At 41.8% G+C, this 25,403-nt stretch overlaps 1 protein-coding gene across 4 annotated transcripts in view; it reads right to left on the bottom strand.

Moving 5' to 3' along the window:
• MYO9A (myosin IXA) overlaps nt 1–25,403 on the bottom strand; it is a 2,281,069-nt gene that overhangs the window by 499,908 nt on the left and 1,755,758 nt on the right. For all 4 annotated transcript variants that reach the window (XM_044077496.1, XM_044077494.1, XM_044077495.1 and 1 more), the window contains exon 20: nt 7,780–7,890. In XM_044077496.1, coding sequence (XP_043933431.1) covers nt 7,780–7,890 — 111 coding nt within the window. The remainder of the gene's footprint in view (nt 1–7,779; nt 7,891–25,403) is intronic.

The following is a 25,403-nucleotide window of genomic DNA, read 5'->3' on the forward strand; positions in this document are numbered from 1 at the left end:
ACAAAGCCAGAGAGGCATGATTACGTTGGTTTGGACATGTGCTGAGAAGGGATGCTGAGTATATTGGGAAAAAGATGCTAAGGATGAAGCTACCAGGTAACAGGAAAAGAGGAAGGCCTAAGATAAAGTTTATGGATGTGGTGAGAGAGGACATGCAGGTGGTTGGTGTGACAGAGCAGGATGCAGAGGACATGAAGAAATGGAAACAGGTGATCTTCTGTGGCGACCCCTAACGCGAACAACTGAAAGAAGATGATGATGATGACGATTTTGTTACAATTACAAATGAATGAATTTCGCAGGCCTTCCATGTTAAAAGTGTCACTGGCTCAGTAGAACCCATCTGATTAACAAAAATACAATATAAATACGTACATACATAAAATAAATATAAAAATGTGGTGTATATTACAAATATACATTACATCTGCGTGTGTCCCACACAGATGTGCAAGTGTGTGTGTACAACATGTTTTCAGATGATGTACCGCAGTGCATTTCATAAATTGTACTTAAAAGAATACAGTACTATAAGGGTGATGGAGAGGGATTAAGTGCCCACTCCGAGGCCAGAGCAATAAAATACATGACAAAAAGATGATTAATAAGGTTATATTTTAGAGGTACATGAATAAAGAATTGGCTGTTAAATGATTTTTTTTAATAGAGTGGAACATTTTATGTTTTGATAAGACATTAAGTAATCCAAAGCATATGAAGAAAAGCATACATATTTGTTATCTAAACTACTGGTGGTGATGCTTCTGCTGAGGAATGAAAGAAAAAAAAAAAGAAATGAGCTAGTAATTACAGTTACTACAGGGAAGTAAAATTCAGAAGGGTTTAACCATACTTTCTGATAAAAAAATCCTTCTCCCTTCAACCACTGCACATATGTGGCAATCAAGACCCCATTCATGTATCTTTCCTTAGAAATGCTGTCCAAACCCCTACTTCACTTTAATAAACTTGCTATCCATGTCTTGCCCCTTAGCTTCTTTTCTCTAATTAAAACGCATCTTCCTTACCAAATCCTTTCTCCTATGTTTTCCCAAATTATAACCAGATGAAGGTTAAGTGGAAAAAATAGTCAAATCTTCAAATAGTCACAAACTTAGAGAAACAGTGTTTTTGCAAGGGAACAAGTCTTCTCCACCCTCCGTGTGAGGCTTTATGCACACACACCCTTCTTTTAAACATACTAACTCCATGGTCAGACAACTGTGAAGAACAGAATGAAAAGTATTCACTGAATTACTGCTGGTGCAGGAAAAACAACTGCAACAGCAATTATTTTCTATGGGAAACTGCAAACAGTTTTATCACTGGTGGATTTAAACTGATGAGTTGAATTCTCATCCAATTAAAAAAATGATAAAGAGTAGGACAATGTATCTAATCTTAGGTTACCTAGTGCAGAAGGAATCATTTAAATTATTAGTGATTAATTGATAACTGATTTAGGGATAAAGAAAGCCATAAAGCTACCTGCTACCATTGTAAATAGCTCATGTGAAAAACGAAAGCTATGCACTTACCATAACAGATCTATGTTGCATGCATCCATCCTTCCTGAACAAATGTGTCATCGGATCCAACTTCAGCCACTCAGACTTTGTATCCAAAGTTCAAGCGCCTCTTCTTATCCACAAATCCATGTAAACAGAGTTACTTCAAATCGGGTTTGCCCATGCTCTACAATAAAAAATGTTATGCCTACTTACAAAAAAAAAAAAACTCTCACAAAAAGAAGACTGCTTACTGACCTAGGGCTTGAAGAGTACAAGACCCATGACCATGCCATAGCAAAGCAATTAGATGGGGAAGTTGGGAGGAAAACTGAGGAAGGAAGGAAGCAGACATCACACAACTTTCGTATCTGATGCTGTCACTTCCATCTGTTCCACAATTCACTGGAAGTCCTCAGCTACTATCAATCTTGACAGGTCATGGAAGGATATTCTGGAGGAAAACCAAACCAAAGGAAGCTCTTGATCTGGATTGTAAATCCAGCTTATAATGGGATATGAAGTTACAAATATTGGACCAAGTAGTTGTGGCACAAATGTGACACACTGGAGAAGAAGGCAATAGAAGTAGCCACTGATCTAGCTGAATGAGCTGTAAGTGGTTTAGATAAGGGTAACCCCTTCTCCTTACAGATATGTGAAATACAATCAGATAACCAGTGGGATAGACTCATTTTAGACACCTTGAGTCTTTCTAACTTTCTTCGTGTGGTGCAAAAACAGAGATGATGGTGCTCTTCCAATAGGTGTAACATGTATTCTCCTTTGTTGGCAAACCTTGGGAAGAAAACAGGATAGTTGATAGACTGATAAAATGTTGATTCAGAAGCCACCTTAGGTGTAAAGGAAGGATTAGTTCTTATAGTAACTCTATCCTTATGGAAGGCCAAATAAGGAGGTTTACAGAAAATGTCATGTAGATCTGATTCACAGGTGACTGCTAACAAAAGTAATGTCTTCCAAGCCAGATATTTCAAGTCAAACAGGTGGGAGGTTGGCATAATAATTAAGGTGTTTGCCTTATAAACCAAGGAGCAGGGTTTGATTCTCACATAGTATAATTGGCTTGGCTTAAAATAGCCCACAAAGGCAGTTAGCCTAGTACTATTCTATAAACCTATAGTACTTTTCTATAAACCTATAAACATAGCTACAGGTTCAAAAGGGGTAGTCTGGTTAAGGCCTGAAGAAGAATGATAATATCCCAAGGCAGGGCAGGGTCTCTAAGAGAAGGATGAAGAAGGAAGGTACTTCTAAGGAAGGCCTTGGACAATCTAAGGGAGGTGATGGGTGACTGCTTCTCTCAAATGTGAAAGCTGGAAATGGCTGCTAGTTGGACCATGATAGCAGAGGGAGTAACCCCACTGTCGAAGAGACAAACCAGGAAGTCTAAAATCACTGGCAGAAGGGCTGAAAAGGGGTCCAGATTTCTACTGGAAGCCAAAATTCAAAATATCTTCCATTTTCTCTTATAAATGTTTCTTAGATGGTTTCTGCACAGAGGTCAAAATGTGAATGACTTCTGAAGAAAGATTGGACTGTCTGGCTATCATTAGAATTGGAGAAACCATGTGGTCAAGTTGAGGGCTTGAATGTCAGGTGAGGCATTCCAGAAATATGAGAGAGAAGATCTGGAGCAGGGACCAGCACCCAAGGGGGGGGGGGGGTTAGATGAGACCACAGGAAGGGAACCACACTTATCAAGGCCAAAAAGGAGTGATGGGCATCACCCTAGCCTTGCTCCACATTGCCTTATGCAGAAACTTTGGGATAAGAGTAGTGATGGGATAAGCATAAAGGAGACTGGGGGACCAAGTGTGGGTCAGAGCATCCCTTGGGGACTCCTGCCTCCTGGTGGATTATGGAAGTGTCTATCACCAGAAGTGTTCAGAGAAAACCCCTCCTGGTGGATTATGGAAGCGTCTATCACTAGAAGTGTTCAGAGAAAAAACCTTGTGATTTGCAGAACTACAGTTTCTACCTTTCCTTCTGGTTTCTAGAGAAGGTCCTCTGGGGGTAGAAAACCAAATCTCTACATCAGACAAAGTTTTTCCATCTTGCTCACTTCTGGATAACATCTCTTTTACCTTTGGCCTGAAAAGGTCAAGTCATCATAGTGGGCATTGATAATGAATGTCTTAAAGTGCTCCCCAAAGTCAAAGAGGAACATCGATACATGCTGTCTAACAGTTGAACCAGTGTCTGCAGCTCTGGAAGTGCTCTTTTCCATGTTGGAAATAAGGTATATAGAAATATTTGATAGGGATTGTAGGGTGGCCAACTGCTTGTTGGCAGATGACTTCTCTGTAGATAGGGAACCTGAGAGGGATATGGAAAGCTCTTTGTTCAAATCCCTCTGGCAGCTCGTAACGTGTGTCAAACAGTTCAGTGGCCTAAGGATGAAGGTCACTGAAGTATAAACTCACTTCCCAAATCAACCTGTACTCCCTGTTAGGAGGATGGGCAGTGGAGCTTTCCTTGGCAAGCTTCTTTACGGTGGCTGCCACTACAATGGAATACACAGCAGGACCCTTTCTCCAATAAGGATGATCCTTTGGAGATACCAATAATTTATCTGGTTTGCATGGAACAGGTTCAGTCACATCTGGTTCCTTCCATGTCTGCTTAGAGATCAAGTCAATTTTCTCATCCATGAGAGGGACCACAAGAAGTAGACAGACCAGCCCCAAAAGCTTCAAGAAACAATGACTCCTCCTGGGAGGGGGATTTGTAAGACCACCCTCCCTTTCTAAGCAGTTCCAAGATTTATCCAAATGAGGCATCCTGAAAGGCAGATCTGGCAGACGCCTACCCCCTCAATTAAGTCAGTATCCTCACAGTCAAATATTCCTGAAGGGAGTCAACATGCCTCCTTTTGAAAGAATGCTTCTGTTGAACCTCTGCAGTGTGGTGTTCTGGGGAGGACTCTGAAATGAAGGGGAGTTCTGAATGCAGACAGTCTCAAGGCTATGAGGGGCTGGCTGTCCCAAAATAATAGAAAGTGCAGGATCAGGACCCAGGGAACTCCTGTGGGAGAGGGATGGACCCTAGCAGGAAATGGAAGTCCACTCCTTAAACAGAGAGAGGGACAGCACTTTCTCCAAAGCTTTGAAAGCAGAGGTTGAAACAGGACCAGAAACCCTTCAAGCAGGAGGTGCACCACTTAACATGGATGGGTCCTGAAGTCCCATTCAACTCATCTCCAAAACTGATGCTAGGGCTGAGCTGTCAAATGCCAAGACTCCAGGGGGAAAAGATGGCTCTGAAATCTTTGGAGTGGTACCAAGCCCTCAGGGTCCGATACTAGTACCTCAGCTCCAATATCTGGCAGGGTTTGTTTCAATCTGATCAGAGATATGGTCGGACTTGAAGAACACCAAGTTGTCAGATCCAAAGTAGATAATCACTGGGAAGCATTCGGTCTAAAAGCCATGAGGTCTGAAGAGCGGAGCAGGGTAGGAGTAATAATATGATGAAGGAATGTGTACATACCCACAGTACCAAGATTGGTTATGGCCAAGAGAACCCCTAAATGGATTTGGTCCTGAGGAATTTCCCATATCAATCTTTAAAAGGTTCCTGGAAGACCGCACTTACATAGCAATGAAGGAATGGAGGATGGTCAGGATAAGAGATGGAAAGGTCTTTCCTGGAGGAAAAGGGATCACAGTCTGAGGAAAAATCATGGTTCAGGCAAAGGAGGGGTGCATAATACAATAAAGATAGGATACAACACAGGAGTCGGTTCTGAAGACTTAGGAACTTTTCAGGCCAGACCCAAGGAAGGTGAATGATCCGGTGACCATTTTCTGGATTCCTTTGATTTCTCCTTTTCTTTAGTCTTTCCATGGCTCTTCTCGCCAATGGACTTATCAGAAGCTTTTCGGGCAGAAGGGGACAGCAGAAGAAACAGTAGAGTGAGGAGGATGAAATTCTCCCACACAGGCAGGGAGGAGCGTTTGATGACTAATTTGTTACTCCTCTTAACTAATGCCCTGGAGCTAAAAGTAGTGCATATAAGGCATTGTTTGTCAAGATGAGCAGCCCCTAAATAGTAAATGCTCTTGGATTATGCATCCAAGTTGGGAATCTTATGACCATAGGCCACACATTTCTTAAACCCAGAGGTTTATATAACATGACAAGAGAAATAAAAATCACACAAGAAGTCAAAAAGCAAACAGTAACAACAAACAGTAAAAAAATAACCTACCACTATGAAAAATTCTACCAAAAGAATGATGATCAGAAAGTTAAGCCCACAGTTTCAAGTTGTTTTTTAAAGCATAAAGAAGAGGTACAAGGAACAAGAAAAAGAACAGAGATAAAATTAGCGGAGGATAAACCTGACAAATATGAAAGGTATCCCAAAAATATCTATGATGTAGTTTAACCCAGCCTGAGCAATGGGGATAGCATCCGTAGCACATGAGCAGCAAACAAGACCTGATGTAACTCTTCTTACAGGAGATTATGGATAAAGGGATGAGCCTGCACTTTGGATCCAAAGTCTAAGTGTGGCTGAAGCTGGATCAGATAACGCATCTGTTAAGAAATGGATGGGAGAGATAACATCAGATATAGAAGTTACTGGATCTTGCAGAATAAAAAGAGGTCAAAATAAACAACTCAAACAGACTAAACCTGGGACTGAAAGGTCACAGGGGATATATTCAGGCACAGTTAAAATCTAATTAATATAGTGAAATTTTTAGCATGCTGGATAATTACAATTTATAAATGGAGAGATCATTGCAAAACAAGGACAGCTGATTAACAGATAGCTATATTACAGATTCACACTCTACAGTGGTAAACTTACCATTCAATATTAAGACAAAGTTTTCAGTACTGGTAACTTGCATCTCTTATGAGGCACATAATGATATGAAAAGACAATGAAATAAGCTTACAGAATCATTCCTGCTAAGCCATGGAACCAAAGTGATGGAGTTTTCTACCTGAAAAGATCTATTTAAATGAAACAGTCCCCCACTGTATAGCCAGTTGGTTGAGTGTTGCCCTTTTATTCAACAAATAACTTGAGGCAAAGAAAACTGAGTTTCTCTTAGCAAGTGTCACTTTTACCTAAAAGGAATATATGCCAAGTGGCAAACTTCACTCATTACCATGGGTTTTGGGGAACAGTTCTTTATATCGTAATCACACTTTTCCAGCAACACAGTTTAACACAGTTCCCAAATGGAAAGTGGAGGGATGGACTTGACTCCAAAAAAGATGTTTACTTTTAGTCCAAAATTTTCTGACAAATCTGTTAGCAAGTCCAGATGCTGCTGTCTTACCTGCCAGTTTGCTAAGAAATGGACACTATCAGCAGCATAAACTCCATCAGGTTGACCTCAGTGAGTATACTGTTGAAAAAATAGACCAGACCATCACAAGTGAAGAAAGGCAGGGTGAAGGAGACAGCTGCCACTGGTGCAAGCTATTAACAGCATGATCAGCACTTCAGAAAAGGTGCTGATTTGTCCTTCAAAGCTACTCATTGTAAGCATTTAAGTAATGTGATTAAGGTGTTGCTTAAATGACTTTGCTACAGTTTAGCAAGTAGGTATCATACATCTATAATCTAGACATACATTTTTGCTTAATTCTAATCTTTCTTGGGTCCTCAGTTTTGACAGGACTTTTTTTCCCCAAGATGGGAGTAGGGATGCTAAATAAGAACATGGCCCTGAGTGCCAAATGACCTTGCACAGAGATCCATGATCAAGCTGCGTCCACCCTTTTTTTCAAGTAAAATGCTGTCTTGTATCCACAAGAAAACTGCATATCCAAAATGTTAACTCCAACTTTTCCTTCAACAAGGACATATGGCAGGTCAGGAATGCTACACTCCTCTCTTGCAATACTGCCACATCAATTTGAGTAATGGTTCACTTTTCAAATATGAAAATTTGACAGACAAACCTTCCAGTGAACTAATCAAGGCAAGGTTTCAGCCTGGGTGAGTACAAAAACTTAACAGGGTGGGGTTGGGGTACAGTAAAATCATAATGTAATACCTGCAAATCTGTGCAAGACTCTGAATTTCCAATGTGCACTGCAGGTGCTAAGCATGGGCTGAAGCACTGGAGTGCTACAAGCTAAACAAGTAATGCAAAAAACAGGTCTGCTTCTAAACTGTGTAGCATGCCATCATTGTGTCTCTGCTTAAAAGTGTCTTTTCCTTACCCAGAAGTTCTTCGTGTGAAATGAGAACAAACCTGATGCAGTCTTGCAGACTAACCTGAAAAGTGTACTTTACTGGGTATCCTGACTGTCGAATTCGGACAGTCTCCAACATTCCTGTGTATCGCAGCTGCCTCAATACTAGCTTATCATCAAATCTCAAAGGCATCTGAAAAAAAACAAAAGACAGAGAAGTTAATCTGTCATGAACAGGGAATGTCAAAATGCAAAAATCAGTACATTTCAGTAGACTGAAGTAACCATAAAAATACACCATCAAACAACTTGTCAGGTAAATAGGCAAAAAGTATGTGCATGTGGGGGGTGCTACAAGCCACTTCTCATAGGATGCAAAACAGGCATAAAATATAAGCAATGAATTTATATGATAAGGCACACAGAAGCATAACTTAAATTTTCAAAAACAGAATCAAGTATTATTAAAAATATTCACTCCTTTCAAAAGTAGTCAAAGACTCCCAAGAAAAATATATGAATGACTGGATCAGTGAGCAAAAACCAATACTTTTCATTAATTAGAGTAACTCAGTGTAGGTGGAAAAATTATTTACATAAAACTACAAAAAAACTGAAAAATGCCTAGCCACTGGATATAAGTTTTATATGATCAGGCCACCAGATCACTTTCCCCGTATTCTAAAGCAATTTTTACAAAGTACTGCTATGTACCAGTTAGAGACTCAGTCAGATCAGCTGCTACACCTATTAGCTTAATTTTAATACATCATATACTGCTTTTTAAACAAGGGCAGCATATTCTAGTCTCACTAAAAGTAATTCAAAAGACCAGTCTACAGTTAACAGGCTACCAGGCACTACAGCACAGAAACAACATTTTTGATTTATTATTCATGGCACTCAGAAGTGAACTTTCAGAAAAAAATGTATAAAATGCAGAGAGCACCCCTGCCTTACAAAGCTATACCCCATTCCATGCATTCTGACCCCAAAATGAGGTTGGGAAGACCAAGGGTAGTGGAGTCTCTATCTTCATTAAGGACAGGCAAACCTCCAGACTGGTTTGCCAGCATGACACACTGGAACTACTCCAGGTTCAACTGACAGTTGGCAAGAGACCCATCTAAGTTTCAGCCAGCTACAGACCCCCCTTTATGACTCAGGACACCTACTCCTCCTACCTTGATATACTTGAGTCCATTAAGGTTCCCCCTAATACCATCATCCTTGGTAAATACAACTACCACACCATAGACTGGGTGAACTACTCCTGCACTAATGCACTCACCCAACGATTCCTTGACTTCATCAATTCTAACGCACTAGGCCAGCTCGTCTCATCCCTCACAAGGGGAGATAACATTCTGGACTTTGTTCTCACCAATATGGGTGACCTCTGCACCACTCTCATAGTATGTTCTTCTCTGGTGAGATCAGATCATCAGTCTGCCTCATTCGAAGTTTATATCCCATCCAACCCCCCCCCCCCCCCCCCAAGCAGTAATCATGCTAAAAGACTCCTGAAAAGCAGCCTACAACCTCTCTCCTAAGGGAGGGTATCAGTAGCTTCACACCACCACCCACCTCAGGGATGCAGACAACTATGCTGCACAGTACACCAGTGCAGTATACAAGCACCTGCACAACTGCATGGACTCAGCCATACCCAACAGAACTAAAACCTGCTCCTCAAGGAAACACAGACCTGTCTGGTGAACATCCTCTAACAGCAGGCTTTACAACAAAAGGAAGAAACTGTTGCCTAAGGGTAAAAAGGAACAAATTCCAAACTAGAAAAACTCCCTCCTTAGCCTCAACAAGTAAATTAGATCATTAGTGAAAACCTCCAAAGCCAATTATGAATCAAAACTAGCCTCAAAACAAAGAGAAACTACAAAGCCTTCTTCAGTTATATTAGGAACCTCCATGGCAAAGTTCAGCTTTGTTCTAAATTAGTACTTAATGGTATCACTTACACTGATCCTGTTGACTTAACCAACCTGCTAGCAGACAGATTCAGTGCAAACGTCATCCCTTGTCCCCTCCCCAAAGGCCCTTTTAATATCCCCGATACTTGTCCCGCACCTCACATCTCCACGGATCAAGTGTTAAAGGCCCTATTCAAGGCAAAGACCACAGCTTCCATGGGACCTGATAGTATCCCAGGCTGTATTCTGCACCACCTCCAGCAAGAACTATCTTTGCCATTAAGCACCCTATTAAACCACAGCCTAAGTACAGGCTTCATTCCAGCAGAATAGAGAACTGCCATGTTCATCCCCTTGCACAAAGTTGGTGTTATTACTGACCCTGGAAATTACTGCCCCATTAGCTTGACAAGTCTGATCTGTAAAGCCATGGAGCATATTATTATGGATCTCATAAACAAGGACATAGGCAATCTCTAAGCATTTGACCCTGCCCAGTTCGGATTCGTCAAGGGCAGATCTTGCTTGTTAAACCTGTTTGACTTCTTTGAGACTGTCACCAAGGCCCCGGATGAGGGAAAGTCAGTACATACAGCTTACCTTGACTTGGCCAAGGCCTTTGACACAATCACCTACTCGGGCTTCATCGCAAAGTTAACACAACTTGGTGCAAATCCCTACATTATCAGGTGGGTGGCCAACTGAATCACTAACAGGACCCACAAGGTCAAAAATAGGCACTTCCACCTCCAATAACAGACCTGTCACTAGTGATATTCTCCAGGGATCTGTCCTGGGATCCCTGATGTTCAGCATCTACTTTTCAGAGGTCCAAGCAAAGACAAAAGGGGAGTGGCTGACCAAGTCTGCAGACGACTGTAAGTTGGGTGCTGTCACTGACTCCCCAAATGATGTTAACTTACTGCAAGAGGATCTCACAGCAACAAATGACTCTTGCCAAAGTCATGGCCTCAAGTTAAATGCAAAAAAATGTATCATCATACCATTCGGCACAAATATGGCCCCTAATGATTACCATATCAACGGCAACCCCCTAAGTACACAACTTGTGGTGAAAGGCCTGGGTACTCATACTGACAACAATTTCACATTCAACCATCATGTAGCAGCAGTGGTCAGAAAAGCCTTTTACTTGGTTCATCTCATAAGTAAAGGGATTATATCCAGAAAAAAGGAGGTTGTTACTTCTCGATACTCCTCCCTCATTAGACCAATAATTGCAGTTTACAATCAGAGCCAGCTGCTGACAACGCCATGTTTGGTATGAACATCTGCACCAATTGGAAAGGCCACAGAAATACCTCACAAAGAGAATCCATGGCCTCCAACACCTGTCCTATGCAGACAGGCTCAAATCACCATCACTCTACTCGGTACTGTACAGATTGCTCAGAGGTGATCTGTGTCTCACCTATAAGGCACTCTTGCAACCTGCCCTACTAGAGATGCTCCATATAAATAAGTCTAACTCCTCACACATTACCTGGTTAAAAGGCCTGAATCTAATATGCAACATCAACAAAACCTGCTAGAGAGACTTATGTCTCCCACAGGCTGCCCCATCTCTGGAAAAGACTTCCCATACATGTCAAACATAGTACCTCGCTGACCCTCTTCAAGTACGTCCTTGATGGGTGGATGGGAAAAGTACAGTTGTGTACACTTACCATAAATATAGATGTTCGAGTGTCTTCACTGTTGCAGTCATCACTGTAGGGTTCTTCCTGCTGGCAGGCAGCCCTCAGTCGGCCAGAATCCCAAAGTCTGGGTCCGGCGTCGGCTGTGTACTCACCCTCCCTGACGTCAGAGCACCAGGGATAGAATGCTCCCAGCCAACGCCATGTTCTCCAGTCTTTCTTGCCGCGTGGTAGAAGCAGTTCGCAAGTGCCGGTCGGCTGACTCCTGTTATTTTTGGTGCTTCATACCAAAGTCATTCTTCTTTTCAAAGCTAAGTACCCCATTGGGGAAACTTTTTTCTTGCTCCAGACCAATGTCAGAAAAAGTTAATAATTGAATTTCATGTGGGAAGCAAATACTCCTCATAAGGATTTTCACTCTTACTGTATTCCTTGTCTAGGCCCTGACCATGACGTAGCTAGTTGTCGGTTTTGTGCCAGATTTAATCAACATACTATTAAACGGAGATACGATTTTGCCTTTCATTACTTTGGGTTGCGATTTAATTATAACATGTCGGACACGCTTCCGACTACCGGAGTTCATAAAAGGCGCAAGGATAAGGATAGGCCTCAGAGGTCCAAATCAGACAACATTTTACAATCAGAGCCAGCTGCTGGTTTGGCTGTCATCAGTGAGGCTCTTTCGCAGCCCCTGTCATCGGCCATTACAGGACGGCTTGCCAAAATGGACTCCCATGAGGAGCCAACTAGGCCTTCGAATTCTCCAGGTGTGGGACCTTCGGATAATGCTCCCTCAGATGGGTCTGGAGCCGCTGTGCGGGTACCGGCTTCCGAGGGGGGTTTCAGGCCTACGCAGCTTCAGGTAAAGGCAAAGACAAAGGCAAACACTCTTTCTAAAATAAAGACTCAAGCCCAGGCCTCCTCTGATCCGGGACCTAAATCTGAAAAACAAATGCTTAAAATGGCGGAGGACTTGCTAACTATGATTAGGGGTTCACATCCCCCTCCTGACAAAAGGCCAAGACAAGATTTGGATTATGAATCCTCTGATCAGGCATATATCTCTTCAGTGTCTTCCTCTGAACAGGATTATACTTTCCCTCCTTATGAGGATTGTGATGCTGAGGAATCCATTCCTTCAGCTTCTCCTCCTGAGGATTATTCTTTTGGGGAAACTTTACATGACATGAGGGAACATTTTCACTGGGAAGGGCAGGAGTACTCTGAATCTAAGATAAGGCTTAGGGATTTCCTTCTTCTTCCCCAGCACAGACCCCTGGCTATTCCTCCTATTTTGGATATTGTGGATGATGTCTTTTCTGAGTCTAATTTAACTCCTGACTCCTTTCCTCCGGCCCCTGCTAAGCCTGATAGATATTACAGAGTCCCTGATTCCCACCAGTTTCTTTATAAAAATCCTACTGCTGATCCAGAAACCATTTCTCAGGGTCCTAAGGCCACCACTGCTAAGAACCCTATTCCATCAGATAAGGATTCTCAAGCTTTGGAGAGATGGGGCAAAAAAGTGTACACTTTGCTACTTTATCTATTAGGGCTTTAAATTGTCAATTTCATATGTTGAAATATCAGCAATACCTTTTGTCTGTTATGAAACAAAAACTGGGTACCATTTCTGCATGTGCAGACAATAAGGAATTACATGATTTGATGCATGCTACTGAGCAGGTGGGAAAACATACCTTACACTGTGGTTTTGATGCTTTGGAGGCCTCTTGCAGGGCGGCTGCCACTGGCACGGTCATTAGAAGGCATGCTTGGTTAAAGGAACAAAATTTGCCTGATCAAGTGAAAGCAAAGTTACTGGATGCCCCTGTTCAACATAATGTTTTGTTTGGGTCTAAGGCTGAAGAGGTTATAAAGAAAATGGAGGATAAGGCAAAATCCATGCAAACGGTTAAGGATTTCTTACAAGTTCAGCCTCCTAGATTTAGCAGAAATTGGCCAGCTAAAAATTGGTCCTTTCCCAGCTCGGACAGGCCTCAGAGGGGTAGATATAGGCACCCCAGAGGGAGGGCACAAGCACAGACCTCTTATAGACCTAGACAGTGGAGTGCTTCTACCCCCAGAGGTGGAGAAGATAGGTCTCAACCTTACAGGAAACAGGCTCAATGACTCCCCCTGCATGGCTCCAGGAACCTCTCTCCTGGAAGCTCCTCTGGGAGGAAAACTTTCTCTTTTTCACCGAAATTGGACTTACATAACCCAAGACAAGTGGGTTCTGGATGTAGTTTTAAGAGGTTACAAATTCCACTTTCACACCTTACCAAAACCAAGTGGATGGCCAGACCTACCAAAAACTCAATGGGCAGAGGCATTAAAACAGGTGAGGTCCCTCATGGCTATGAGGGCCATAGAACTGGTTCCAAATTCAGAGAAGGGACAAGGCTTTTATTCAAGACTCTTTCTAGTTCCCAGAAAGCAAAATACTTGGAGACCCATCCTGGATTTGTCAGTCTTAAACACTTTCCTGGATATACCAAAGTTCAAGATGCTTACTCTGCAGCAGCTCCTGCCAATGTTGAGTAAAAATGCATGGATGGTGATATTGGACTTAAAGGAGGCTTACCTACACATTCCTGTCAGACAGGAGTGCAGAAGATACCTCAGGATCAAGGCAGGCTCGAAACATTACCAATTCTCTGTGCTGCCCTTTGGCTTGTCTACTGCGCCCAGGGTCTTTACCAAGTGCCTGGCACCAGTAGTAGCTTACTGCAGACTCAAGGGAATTCAAATTTACCCTTATCTGGACGACTGCCTTATTCAAGCAGACAGCAAGGACATTTTACTCCAGCACCTGGAATTTGTTCAGAATCTACTCAAGTACCTGGGATTCACTGTGAACGTAAAAAAGTCAAATTTGACACCCACTCAACAGATAACTTTCCTGGGTGCTCTTTTAGACACAACAACCCAGATGGCATTCCTGACATCAGAAAAACAACTACAGCTGGCTTCAACTTTCAAAAGCCTGGCGTTAATATCTCGGCTAACTGCAAGGAAATTCCTGCAGGCTTTGGGTTACATGGCTTCCTGCATCCTACTCATACCATATGCAAGACTGCATATGAGGAAGATACAATGGTACCTAAAAAGCGTATGGTCCCAGCATTGTCACAGTCTGGAAACAGTGATTGCTGTCTTGCCTTGCCTGCAAAAGGAATTCCATTGGTGGGCCATGGCATGTCTTCAAAACAAAGAGAAAGCCTTCAGTCTACCTCCAACCTACCAAGTGATAACCACGGACGCCTCGGATTATGCATGGGGAGCCCACTTGCAGGGAAAGGCCTGCAAGGTTTTTGGACAGAGGATCAGAAGCATCTACATATCAATTTAAAAGAGATATTAGCTGTGCAGAATGCCCTCTTGGCTTTCAGGGATCTTTTACAGCCAGGGCAGCTACTGATACGGACGGACAACACCACAGTTATGTGGTACATAAACAAGTAAGGGGGTTCACACTCCTACCCCCTTTGCAGACTAGCCATGACTCTATGGAACACAGCACTAGCTTGCAAAGTGGACCTACAAGTTCAATTCCTGCCAGGGAAACAAAACACTTTGGCAGACAGCCTGAGCAGGAACCTGTCAGACCCACACAAGTGGATGCTGGACACCCAAATATTCAAGATAATTACAGAAGCCTGGGGCTGCCCGGACATAGATCTATTTGCATCTCCTCACAACTACCAGTTACAGACTTTTTGCACAAGGACATATCACAAGCTAGCATGGAAAGTGGATGCTCTCTCATTCAGTTGGAGGAACCACTCGGGGTATGCCTTTCCACCACTACCTCTTCTACCAAGGGTGTTATTAAAAATAAAACAGGACAAACCAAAGCTGATCTTACTAGCCCCAAATTGGCCTCAACAATTTTGGTACTCAACACTGATAAATCTATCCCATGAACCTCCTTGGATTCTATCTCAGATTCCAAATCTTTTGTCTCAACATCAGGGCCAGGTCCTGCACTCTCATATCAAAACTCTCAGCCTGGCGTATTCAGGGCCTATGATTAATCCTACCCTTTCCAAACAGGTCATGGATGTTATCTTAGAAGCTAGACGGTCTAGCACTAGGAAATCTTATGAAGGTAAATGGAAGAGATTTTGCACCTGGATGCATGCTCAGGAATCAGATCCTCACATTCCAATATTCCATTGAATCTACATTACCTTACAGATATGTTGCATAAGGGTTTATCTTTTTCCTCCATAAAAATACATGCCTCAGCTATCTCTGCACATTATAATACAGATCCTCCAATTTTTTCACATCCACTTCTGAAACAATATCTCAGAGCAGCAAAGAATTTAAGGCCCCCTAGGACACCACCCATTCCTGCCTGGGACCTCAATTATGTCCTGGAAAAAACTTACTCTGCCTCCTTTTGAGCCTGCTGCCACATCTGATATAAAGTATTTATCATGGAAGACTGTTATCCTACTGGCTTTAACTTCAGCCAGGAGAGTCTCATAGTTACAAGTGCTCATGGCTGTGGAACCTTACATTATTTTTCATCAAGACAGGGTTTCTTTGAGGACTAACCCTACTTTCATGCCTAAAGTGGTTTCTAAAGTGGCTTTAAGCTAAACTATTCACCTGCCAACTTTTTTCCCCTAATCCACAAAATAAGGGGGAGAGGATCTTGCATTCTTTGGACGTGCACAGGCAGCTTCGCTTTTACCTGGACAGAACCAAGGATATCTGGAAAACAGAACAACTGTTTGTTTCTTATGCAGCAAATTCCCAAGGCAAAGCTATTTCAAAACAGACCATTTCTAAATGGATTGCTCATGGAATCAGATTTTGTTACTTTCATGACTCTGATGACTGCAACAGTGAAACACAATGAACATCCACAAATCTGTCCCACGGGTTCCACCTGTATCCCTCATTAACAGGGGTGACAGGTGCTGATTGAAGTTTCTTTTTTGGGGATAAACTCTTGTCTAGGCTTGTAAGGGCCCCAGGAGCATTAATCTAGTAACTTCCTACAATCTTATGAAATATAAACTGCACTTTCCAAAACTATGTCATTATAAACATATTTACTTTAAAATTACATACATTGTTAATGTCCACAACTCCAGTCAACCTGTAAAGAGAATAGTTATAGTTAAGAAAAATTGTTCTAACACAACCTAAGTGTTACAGCATTCAGCTTTCCTGTAAAGAAAGCAATACTACCAATTGCATGACCACAGCACATATACACTCAAACACCAGGCTAAACTGGTATCACTCTGGGAGCTTCTGAGCATTGTCATATATTACAAAGGCAAATTCAAAGTACCATTATCATTTGAATCCATTATCAGAAGTCAACTCCATGGTCAAACAGCAGAGGGGAGAAAATATCCTACAAAGGCAAAAGTGGTTTAACTATATGAACTGTAACTTCACATTCAATTAATTTACGAAAGGGTTCTGATTGACTAAGTTTGCAGATAACTGCAAGCTAGGAGAAGTCATTGAATCCACAAATGACTTAGCCACCCTGCAGGAAGGTTTGTCCCAAATAAACAAATAAATAAATAAATGGTGTCAAAATCATGGAATGAAACTAAATGACAAAGATGAATTATTGTTTCCTTTGGGAACTAAAACATTGACAATACACCCCTAAGAGTTGACCCACTTGTTTGGGATTGGGGAACTTCCATGGACAGTGATCTAACCTTCGACCAGTATGTGTCCATTTTTGTAAGGAAATCCTCCTATATTGCACAGTTTATAAATAAAGTTATTGTGTCTAGATTTAGGGATGTCATTGCCCCCTTTTACTCAGCCCTTATTAGGCCAGTCATTGAGTATAATGCCCCTTTTGGCATGTATCTCTCCAGACATATGCAACAACTAGAATGTCCACAGAGATACCTTACTAAAAGGATATAAGGCCTAAACAATGTGCTCTACATGAACTGACTCAAAGCCCTATCATAAATTTGGTATCCTATAAACTGCTAAAAGGTGACTTGTGTGTGGCATAAAAGGCATCCTCCGAAAATTTACCCTAGGACTGTCCTCCTGTGCTACTAATGGACAAAGCCATCTTCTAAATGCTTTATCCCATGCACGGGTCTCCTCAAATTATTTCTAGTATGATCCCAGTTATTCTATCTAGGGTAATATAAAATTATCAGCTGTGGCATGGGTAAGGCCAATCTAACACCAGATGGGATAGGTTAATTCAAGCACCGACAGGGAAACTGGATAGGCTTAAAATGGTCTACAAGGGCAGCTAGCTTAGTACTTATCTATGAAACTATGAACAGAAATACAGTCAGGGAAAGGCAAACCTCGAGAAATGGGAAAGAAGAGCAGACCAGTTCATTTTCGACCACATGTAGGAGAATGCGTCCTTAAATAATAATGTGCTATATCCTGTGTCAAAGCCAAAGTCATCTTCATTACAACGGTCTGCAGACCAAGATTTTCAAAGACTTAGTAGTGGAATGTCTTTCATTTTCCCTTTGTGAGCATAGGATATTTAATGCTCTTTATATGACAGGATTCAGGGATTCATAAATTGTCAAGTCTGTGTCGTTGCTTATTTCTTACCAGAAATACCTGACTTTCTTTGAGAGAATCTTTCTTGGCTTCTCTCCTCATATCTGCATATCATTTCATTTTATTTTTCTGCCAGCAGTCTCTCTTCTGACATCATCAGCTCTCTCACCCGATTCAAAGACAGTAGGGATTTTATTTCTGAAGTCTTGCTTGAACAAAAAAGCTTCTGCAGTAATACTAGAAGAAGGATGTGTTTAACTCCTGTAATGTCTTAGTACACTATCCAGCTGCTGCTTCTAAGTTTGCCTTCTGTTTTCTTTAGTTTTACTACCTTGCTAATCTTGTGCACAAAATTAGCTCACTGTCTTGTGACCAGTAAGAAGTCACCTTCACACGTACATGACACATTACTGCTAGAAATGGTAAGTACTGAGTGAGAGACCAACCTTTATTCTTACAGATTCTGGCAAACCAATGTTACAAAGGTCCATTGCAGAGTCTACTAGCTCTTCTTACTACCCTTGGACTGTCTCCATTCTAAGGCTGGATGTATGGGTGTCTGGGGGGGGGGGGGGGGGGTCATGCTGTTGATTGCTTCCATCTGAGGATTTTTTTTCTTTTATGACCTACTCATCAATTTGCCTGGGGTGGTGCTCCGGTAGCGTTGTCGCCTCACAGTAAGACATTGTCCTGTTCGATTCTCAGCTAAAGCATCTTCTGTGTAGAGACATGCGTGAATGGGCGTACCTTCATTGAAGGTTGTGTGTTAGGGCTGGCAACTCGGCACGTAAAAATCCACTGCCAATCATTAGCGGACCGGAGTTCCACTGTGGCGACCCCTAACCGGGAAAAGACGAAAGACACAACAACAACACCTAAGGGCTACTTCCCTCTATAGACCATGCGTTCCCACACGGAATGGCTTCACAAACATGCCCACACCCCATACTGCCAAATGAACTTGGGCTGCATGGTCCACAGTTAGGGCTTTATTCCTGTAATTCACAGCACTGGCCTATGATGGGACATTTTTAATAATCCTTCTCCTGTACATAGACTCTTGAAGTCATGACTCCCTATTTTAAACAGGAGCATAAAATAAACGTGTACTACAGTCCGTAGCTGATTTAGGAATTATGCCAAGACCCGCTATGTCATGAAATGATTTGCTTGATATAAGAAGCAGTCTTTTATTATTTTCTCTTTAAGCTCATACACAAATAATCAATAATCTAGTCTTTTTAATTCCCAAACGGGCTTCGTGGCTACTTCAATGCACATCTGCAGAAGGCTTATTTTATTTTAATTGTATAACTGAACTGGTACTTTTAGTAAACACTTTCAATTTTGAGTTGTAATTATCCTTTCTTCGAATATCTTGTGCCTCATCAGTGTTTCTATATCTGGAGCATTATACATAAAACTGTACCACATCATTACTGTAGTGTTTTTCCTGTTTTTCCATTTATTACAAAACAATATCTATTACTGTTTCAGGCTCTAATATTCCTTAGTGTCGATGGCTCCAGGAGCAGAATGCTTAGCAACAAAGCTAAAATAATTAGTAACCATTTATGACTCTCATCCCTTCTACTGAACCTACACGATGCCTGCACACATAATCATCAATAATGTCCCTGTCTTTTCTGCATTGTACTGTCAGCCCTTTAAGCAAATGACACACACACACCTGCCTTGCAAAAGCACTGCTCAGTCACAATGAATCAAGGAGATACTTTTTGGGTTACCCAAAGGAGGAAAAGACATGTGCGACCCAGCTTCATACAGACCCAGTCCAATTTTAAAGCACGAGTATAAACGTCTTTATGTCGATACATGCTAAAAGAAGCACAAAGATGCTGCCAAAATTGATAGATTTGGATCAATGCCATTTTGTGGAGGGGAGGCAAACAGAAAAATGATGATTTAGATAGAAGCAGAGTGTAAGAAAATTATCATATCTAAAAAAGGAAAAGGTCTTACTTAATGGACATCCTTGGAGAAGCTACTTTCTTTGTGTACGGGAAAGCCAGAAGCATCAGGAGTTGGGTTGAAGGTAGGCCCAGACCACTGGATACATGCAGCAATAAGAGTGGAGCCAACTGTGTCTTTTGTCAGCACATACAGGATGGAGATATGTTTTTCTGCCCTTATTTAAAGAAACTGATTAAAACCAACACAGGAGGTGATTGTAACTCAAAGCAGGTGGTTTATAGGGTAAGCTGTAATGCCCGTGAAGGATTTTATGTGGGGAAAACACTCAACACACTTAAAATAAGGATTCCTGGCCATCTTTCCGAAATTAGAGCCAAGTACAAGAATAATGCACTGGCTCGGCACTTGCAGCTTCACAAAAGACAAACTGACTTTAAATTTCAGATTATTGACCATGTGGACCTTTTGGAACTGGTGGGAGACATCCCTAATCTTTTGGCAGTTGAAACTGAACTCTTAGAAAACCGAGGCTTAATTATTAGGGCTCCACAAAAAGCATACTAGAACTCAAAAAACTACCCCACTGTTTAAAAGACTATTAAAAGTCTGCTATGGGACTGATTAGTGCTGACAATACATGCTAATATTATACATGATAATATTGTTATAAACAAATATCAAACATTGTAAATATTTTATAATGAAAATAACTGAAATTGGTGCTGTTTTCTGACACTCAAGTGCACTTTTACTCATTCAAACTAAGTGTCTTCCTAGTCAGATGCCACACTTGAACAGATCCCCAGGGCCTTAATCCTTTACTTTTAACATTTTTCACTGTACTTCCATCTTAGCAATTGTAGCTATGGTGTTCAGCCTACTTAGGTGCTCACTTGCAGATTTATACACATGTTCATTAATATTATATGTTTTTTTACACACAAACCAGATGAAGTATTTACTTGGTCCGAAAGCGATCTTTGTTAAAAGTGTTTCAGTTGTAAGTATTAATATTTATTCTGATAGATGTCTAGTGGTAAATCTTTTTGTTAGTCATTTTATTTAGTGAGTTAGCTTCTTAATTAATAAAGTTTGGGTTAATAGGTTAGAATTAATAAGCTGTTCTTATATATTTTAGTTTACCTCTAGCATTTTACTTTCAGTTTTAGGTAGTACAGTCTCTGATTACACTGGGCGGCCATGGTGGTGCAGTGGTTAGCATTGCCGCCTCACAGCAAGAGGTTCTCCGGTTCGATCCCCGGCTGGGGTGCCTTCTGTGCGGAGTCTGCATGTCCTCCCTGTGGTCGCGTGGGTTTCCTCCGGGTGCTCCGGTTTCCTCCCACATCCCAAAGACATGCTGCAGGTGGATTGGAGACACTAAATTGGCCCTAGGTGTGCATGTGAGTGTGCCTTCTGTGGAAGGTTGGGCGCCGGGCTGGCAACTCGGCACTGTAAAACTCCACTGCCAATCAATGTGCGGACAAGGTGATCCGCTGTGGCGATCCCTAACCGGGAAAAGCTGAAAGAAGAAGAAGAAGTCTCTGATTACACTATGGTGTTAAGGGGAAGGGAGACTTGGTTAAAGGAATAAGTTTAATGCTTTGATTGCTCTTAACAGAACCACCCCCTGTAACCACTCCCTCACTACAAATAACCTGATTATATAGAAACAATAAACGTTTTTCATGCTTTTCATTCGACTCAACTAGGATCGCGTGTTTGTGTGTTTCAATAAAGGATATTCCATTTTTAACTCAACTGTGGACTACCTACAATTTTCAACCCAACTGCGGACTACCTATTATTTTCCGTTTTATTATTTTGTAGTACCTATTTTACAGTTTGATTTTTATTAGTGAACTAGGTGCATAACAAAATTCATGGAGTGAACTTTACACCCTCCACACTGCAAAGTTTCTGCCTGGTTAGAATGTAAGAACATACTGCTGTTGGTGGTGGTCTTGATGCAGAGAAAGCATTCGACAGAGTAATCTGGGGTTTTATGAGAAGGGCAATAGAAGCATTTGCATTTCCTGATATAATAATAAGTAATTAGGAGGGGACATGAATAATTGACGGCAAGAATTAAAATGTGAGAGTTCCTCTATAATAAGTTATATTTGAACAGAGGAACCAAGCAGGGGTGAGTCCGGGTGACCTCTTTCCCCTTTGTTATTTGCTTTATATTTAAATCCACTGGCAAAGAAAATAAGAAATTCAAGGATATATCTGGTATGATAATCAAGAAAAGTTGTCTTTATTTGCAGATGATATCATTTGTACTTGATAAAACCAGGAAAGGACGTTTTGGCATTGAGGAACACTTCGATTAATCAAGATAAAACAAAGGCTATAGCTATAAATTATTTACCTACACATGAATTAGTTCAACAATACCCATATTTATTGGGACACAATAAGATGCATTATCTAAGAGTATGGAAAAAAATTGCACTTTATTCATCTGCTTTTACTGTATTTGCATTTCTTCCTACTTTATTAATTTATTTTGCTTTTGCTGCCTGTTCTGAAAAGTGCTTAATTGTATTTATTCTGCTGCATTTATTGCTGCTTGTTAGTAGCCTGATTAAATTGTAACTGTTATTCTAAGGTGGTGCTGCGGTAGCATTGTCGCCTCATAGCAAGATGTTGTCCCGTTCGATTCTCAGCTAGAGCGTCTTCTGTGTGGAGGCATACGTGAATGGGGCGTGCCTTCGTTGAAGGTTGTGCATCAGGGCTGGTAACCCGGTACGTAAAAATCCACTACCAATCATTAGCGGACTGGAGTTCCACTGTGGCGACCCCTAACCGGGAAAAGCCGAAAGACACAAACAATTCTAAGCCTTTGGTTTAAGCACTTGGGCTTCAGATCGGTTGTTTTACATTAAGAAGGTTTGTGGTCTGCACTGTTGTGGCAGAAGAGGTAGCTTACATCCTTCTAAGTTGGGAGTTGCCGATTGAAGGCTTAGTGTCTGTTATTCTAAAAGTGTATTAGTTCTGTTAAAGCACTTGGGCTTAGGGCCTGTTATTTTACATTAAGAAGGTGTGGTCTGCACTCTTGTGGGAGGACGGTAGATTCTGCCCTTCTGAGCTGGGAGTTTCTGGTTAAAGGCTTATTGTGCCTGCTTATTTGAACGGTTTCTTTCTGAAATTGGTACGCTTTGTTTGCTGTAACATAGACTAGATTCAGACCTGCTGAATCTAGCTTTCTTTGTATAACTTGAGCACTAATCCAGGCCATCTTTTTTGGAGAAGGTTCCCCTGCACCCTAGTAGCAGGAATGTGCAGTTAGAACTTGTCTGATCGAAGACTGCTAGACCAGGGCTCCATTTTTAGTTTTTTATTGGTTAATTTGTTTAAATCAGTTTGCTCATTTGCTACTGTTATATTTAAAAAGAAATCACTTTATGCATCGCCGCTTAGCTAGGGTTAAACTATTCCCAATGCCATAAAGTCTGCTCTTCAAATTTTTCCTTAGAACTCATCAGTTTTTTTAGTTTTAGCACTCAAATCTGTTTCTTTCAGCTCAGCACTTGTTCAGAACTCATTGTAAGCACTAAATAAGCTACAAATTACTACAGCACTCAAGTTTCCTCACTTGTCTAGAGGAAAACAGTTTTAGTACTTAATAAATAAGCACCTATCCAGGCATGTCTATGGGTCAGCTCCTGGTGATTTCTCCTGTCTACCTGATGAATCTGGGCATCTTGGGGCAATGCAGCAATTGCCTCATGTACACAGACAACCCTCTAATCCTACCACCCAACACTACAACCTGTGAGAGATGCACTTATATAGACAAACTGGAAGTAAGGCTCTCTTCACCCAAGACTGGACGAGACAGTCAAGAGGAGAAGGTAAACACTTGCACCAAACCACACTCATCACATAGTCCCTCAAATCCTACACCACCAAAACACACACAAACACACACACAGAAACACAAAACACACACCTACATTCACAGAGACTCTCAATAAAAATCTGCCCAAGCAACAGAGACCTCCAAAGCAGAAACGCAAGCAGCCTCCACCCCCCCAACACAACCCAAATGACACATAGCCCACAAACTCAGTGTGCCACTCAACCACAGCCCATAAGGCATAAAAACTTACCCAGCACTCTAGTCATAGGTGACTCTATAGTCAGGCACACTGATATTCCACTCACCAGGCTAAACAAGGAGAAAATTACTGTCAGCTGCCTGTCGGGTGCCAGGATCCGCCACATAATGCACGCACTCAGGTCACTCCACAAGTACAAATATGACTCTGTCATTATCCATGTTGGTGTGAATGACGTGAGATGTACCTCCCTGGGCTACATGATAAGAGACATGGAGGAGCTCTCTGATCTTGTAGCCCAGGCAGGTATGACCCTAGCCCTGAGTAGCATCCTGCCATCACCCAGAATGATACCACAGTACAAGGACAAAATGACTGACTTCAACAACTGGCTAAGCTTCTGGTGTCATTCTAAAGGGATCCAGTATCTGTCTGTCTGGGATGACATGATCGACAGACCACGATGCTTTGCCAGAGATGGCCTGCACCTGTCACCCTTGGGATTCTGGATACTGGCTAAGGCTCTTGCCACCCCTATAGTGCCTTTTTTAGGCAAGGCTCAAATCACAAATTCTCCACCATAACAGGTACAAGCCAGGAAAATCTGAGGGTAATGCTACTCAATGCTAGAAGTCTAAACCTCAAAATTCACTCACTCGAGGCACTCCTTAAATTGGAGAACACCGACATCTGTGCAGTGACAGAGACCCGGTTCAAGGCTCCATAGACAATCCCTGCATTACTAAGCTATAATTCATACCACACCATTCGTCCACCTAACCTGGACCGAAACACTAAAGGCAGAGCTGTGTCCATATTCATTAAGGATATCCACACCTCTAGGCTAGTTGCTCAGCATAATGCATCCGAGATTATCCAAGTGCAACTAACTCTGGGCAAGACCACAATCCAAATTATAGCTTGCTACAGATCCCCCCACCATGCCCCAGGATTCCACTCCTCATTTCTTGATACACTGGAAAATATTAGGGTACAACCTAACACCCTAATAATGATGATTTCAACTACCCCACCATTAACTGGGAAAACTACTCTTGTACCAACCCTTTTGCTCAATGTTTTCCGGAATTCATAAATTCCAATGCCTTGGATCAACTTATCCACACCCTCACCAGAGGCAGCAATATCCTAGACCTGATCATTACCAACAAGGGCGACTGGTGTTCCACACCAGAGGTCAATTTCTCGATCAGATCCGATCACAAGCTAATCACCCTAGACATCCACATCCCATCCCCACCCGCCATTAGGGAAACCACTGTAAAAAATTTCTCCAAAGTCAACTTAAGACAGAAGTGGAAAAGTTCACGACACCCATGCAGACGGACAATAGAGGTACGACTGCTGAATCCTACACAAATGCACTTTTTAGGCACTTACATGAGTGCATGGATTGTGCAATCCCTAACAGAACCAAGATGCTATCCTCCAAAAAATGAAAGCCAATCTGGTGGTTCCCTACCATAAACAAACTCTACAACAGAAGAAAGAAACTGTTGCAAAAAGAATAAAATCCCACGATTGGAGAAACTCCCTAGTCAGCCTCAGTAAGAAGCTGAA

The sequence above is a fragment of the Protopterus annectens genome, chromosome 7.part0 (genome assembly GCF_019279795.1).
Source record: "Protopterus annectens isolate FY-2018-M chromosome 7.part0, PAN1.0, whole genome shotgun sequence".
Taxonomy (NCBI): domain Eukaryota; kingdom Metazoa; phylum Chordata; order Ceratodontiformes; family Protopteridae; genus Protopterus; species Protopterus annectens.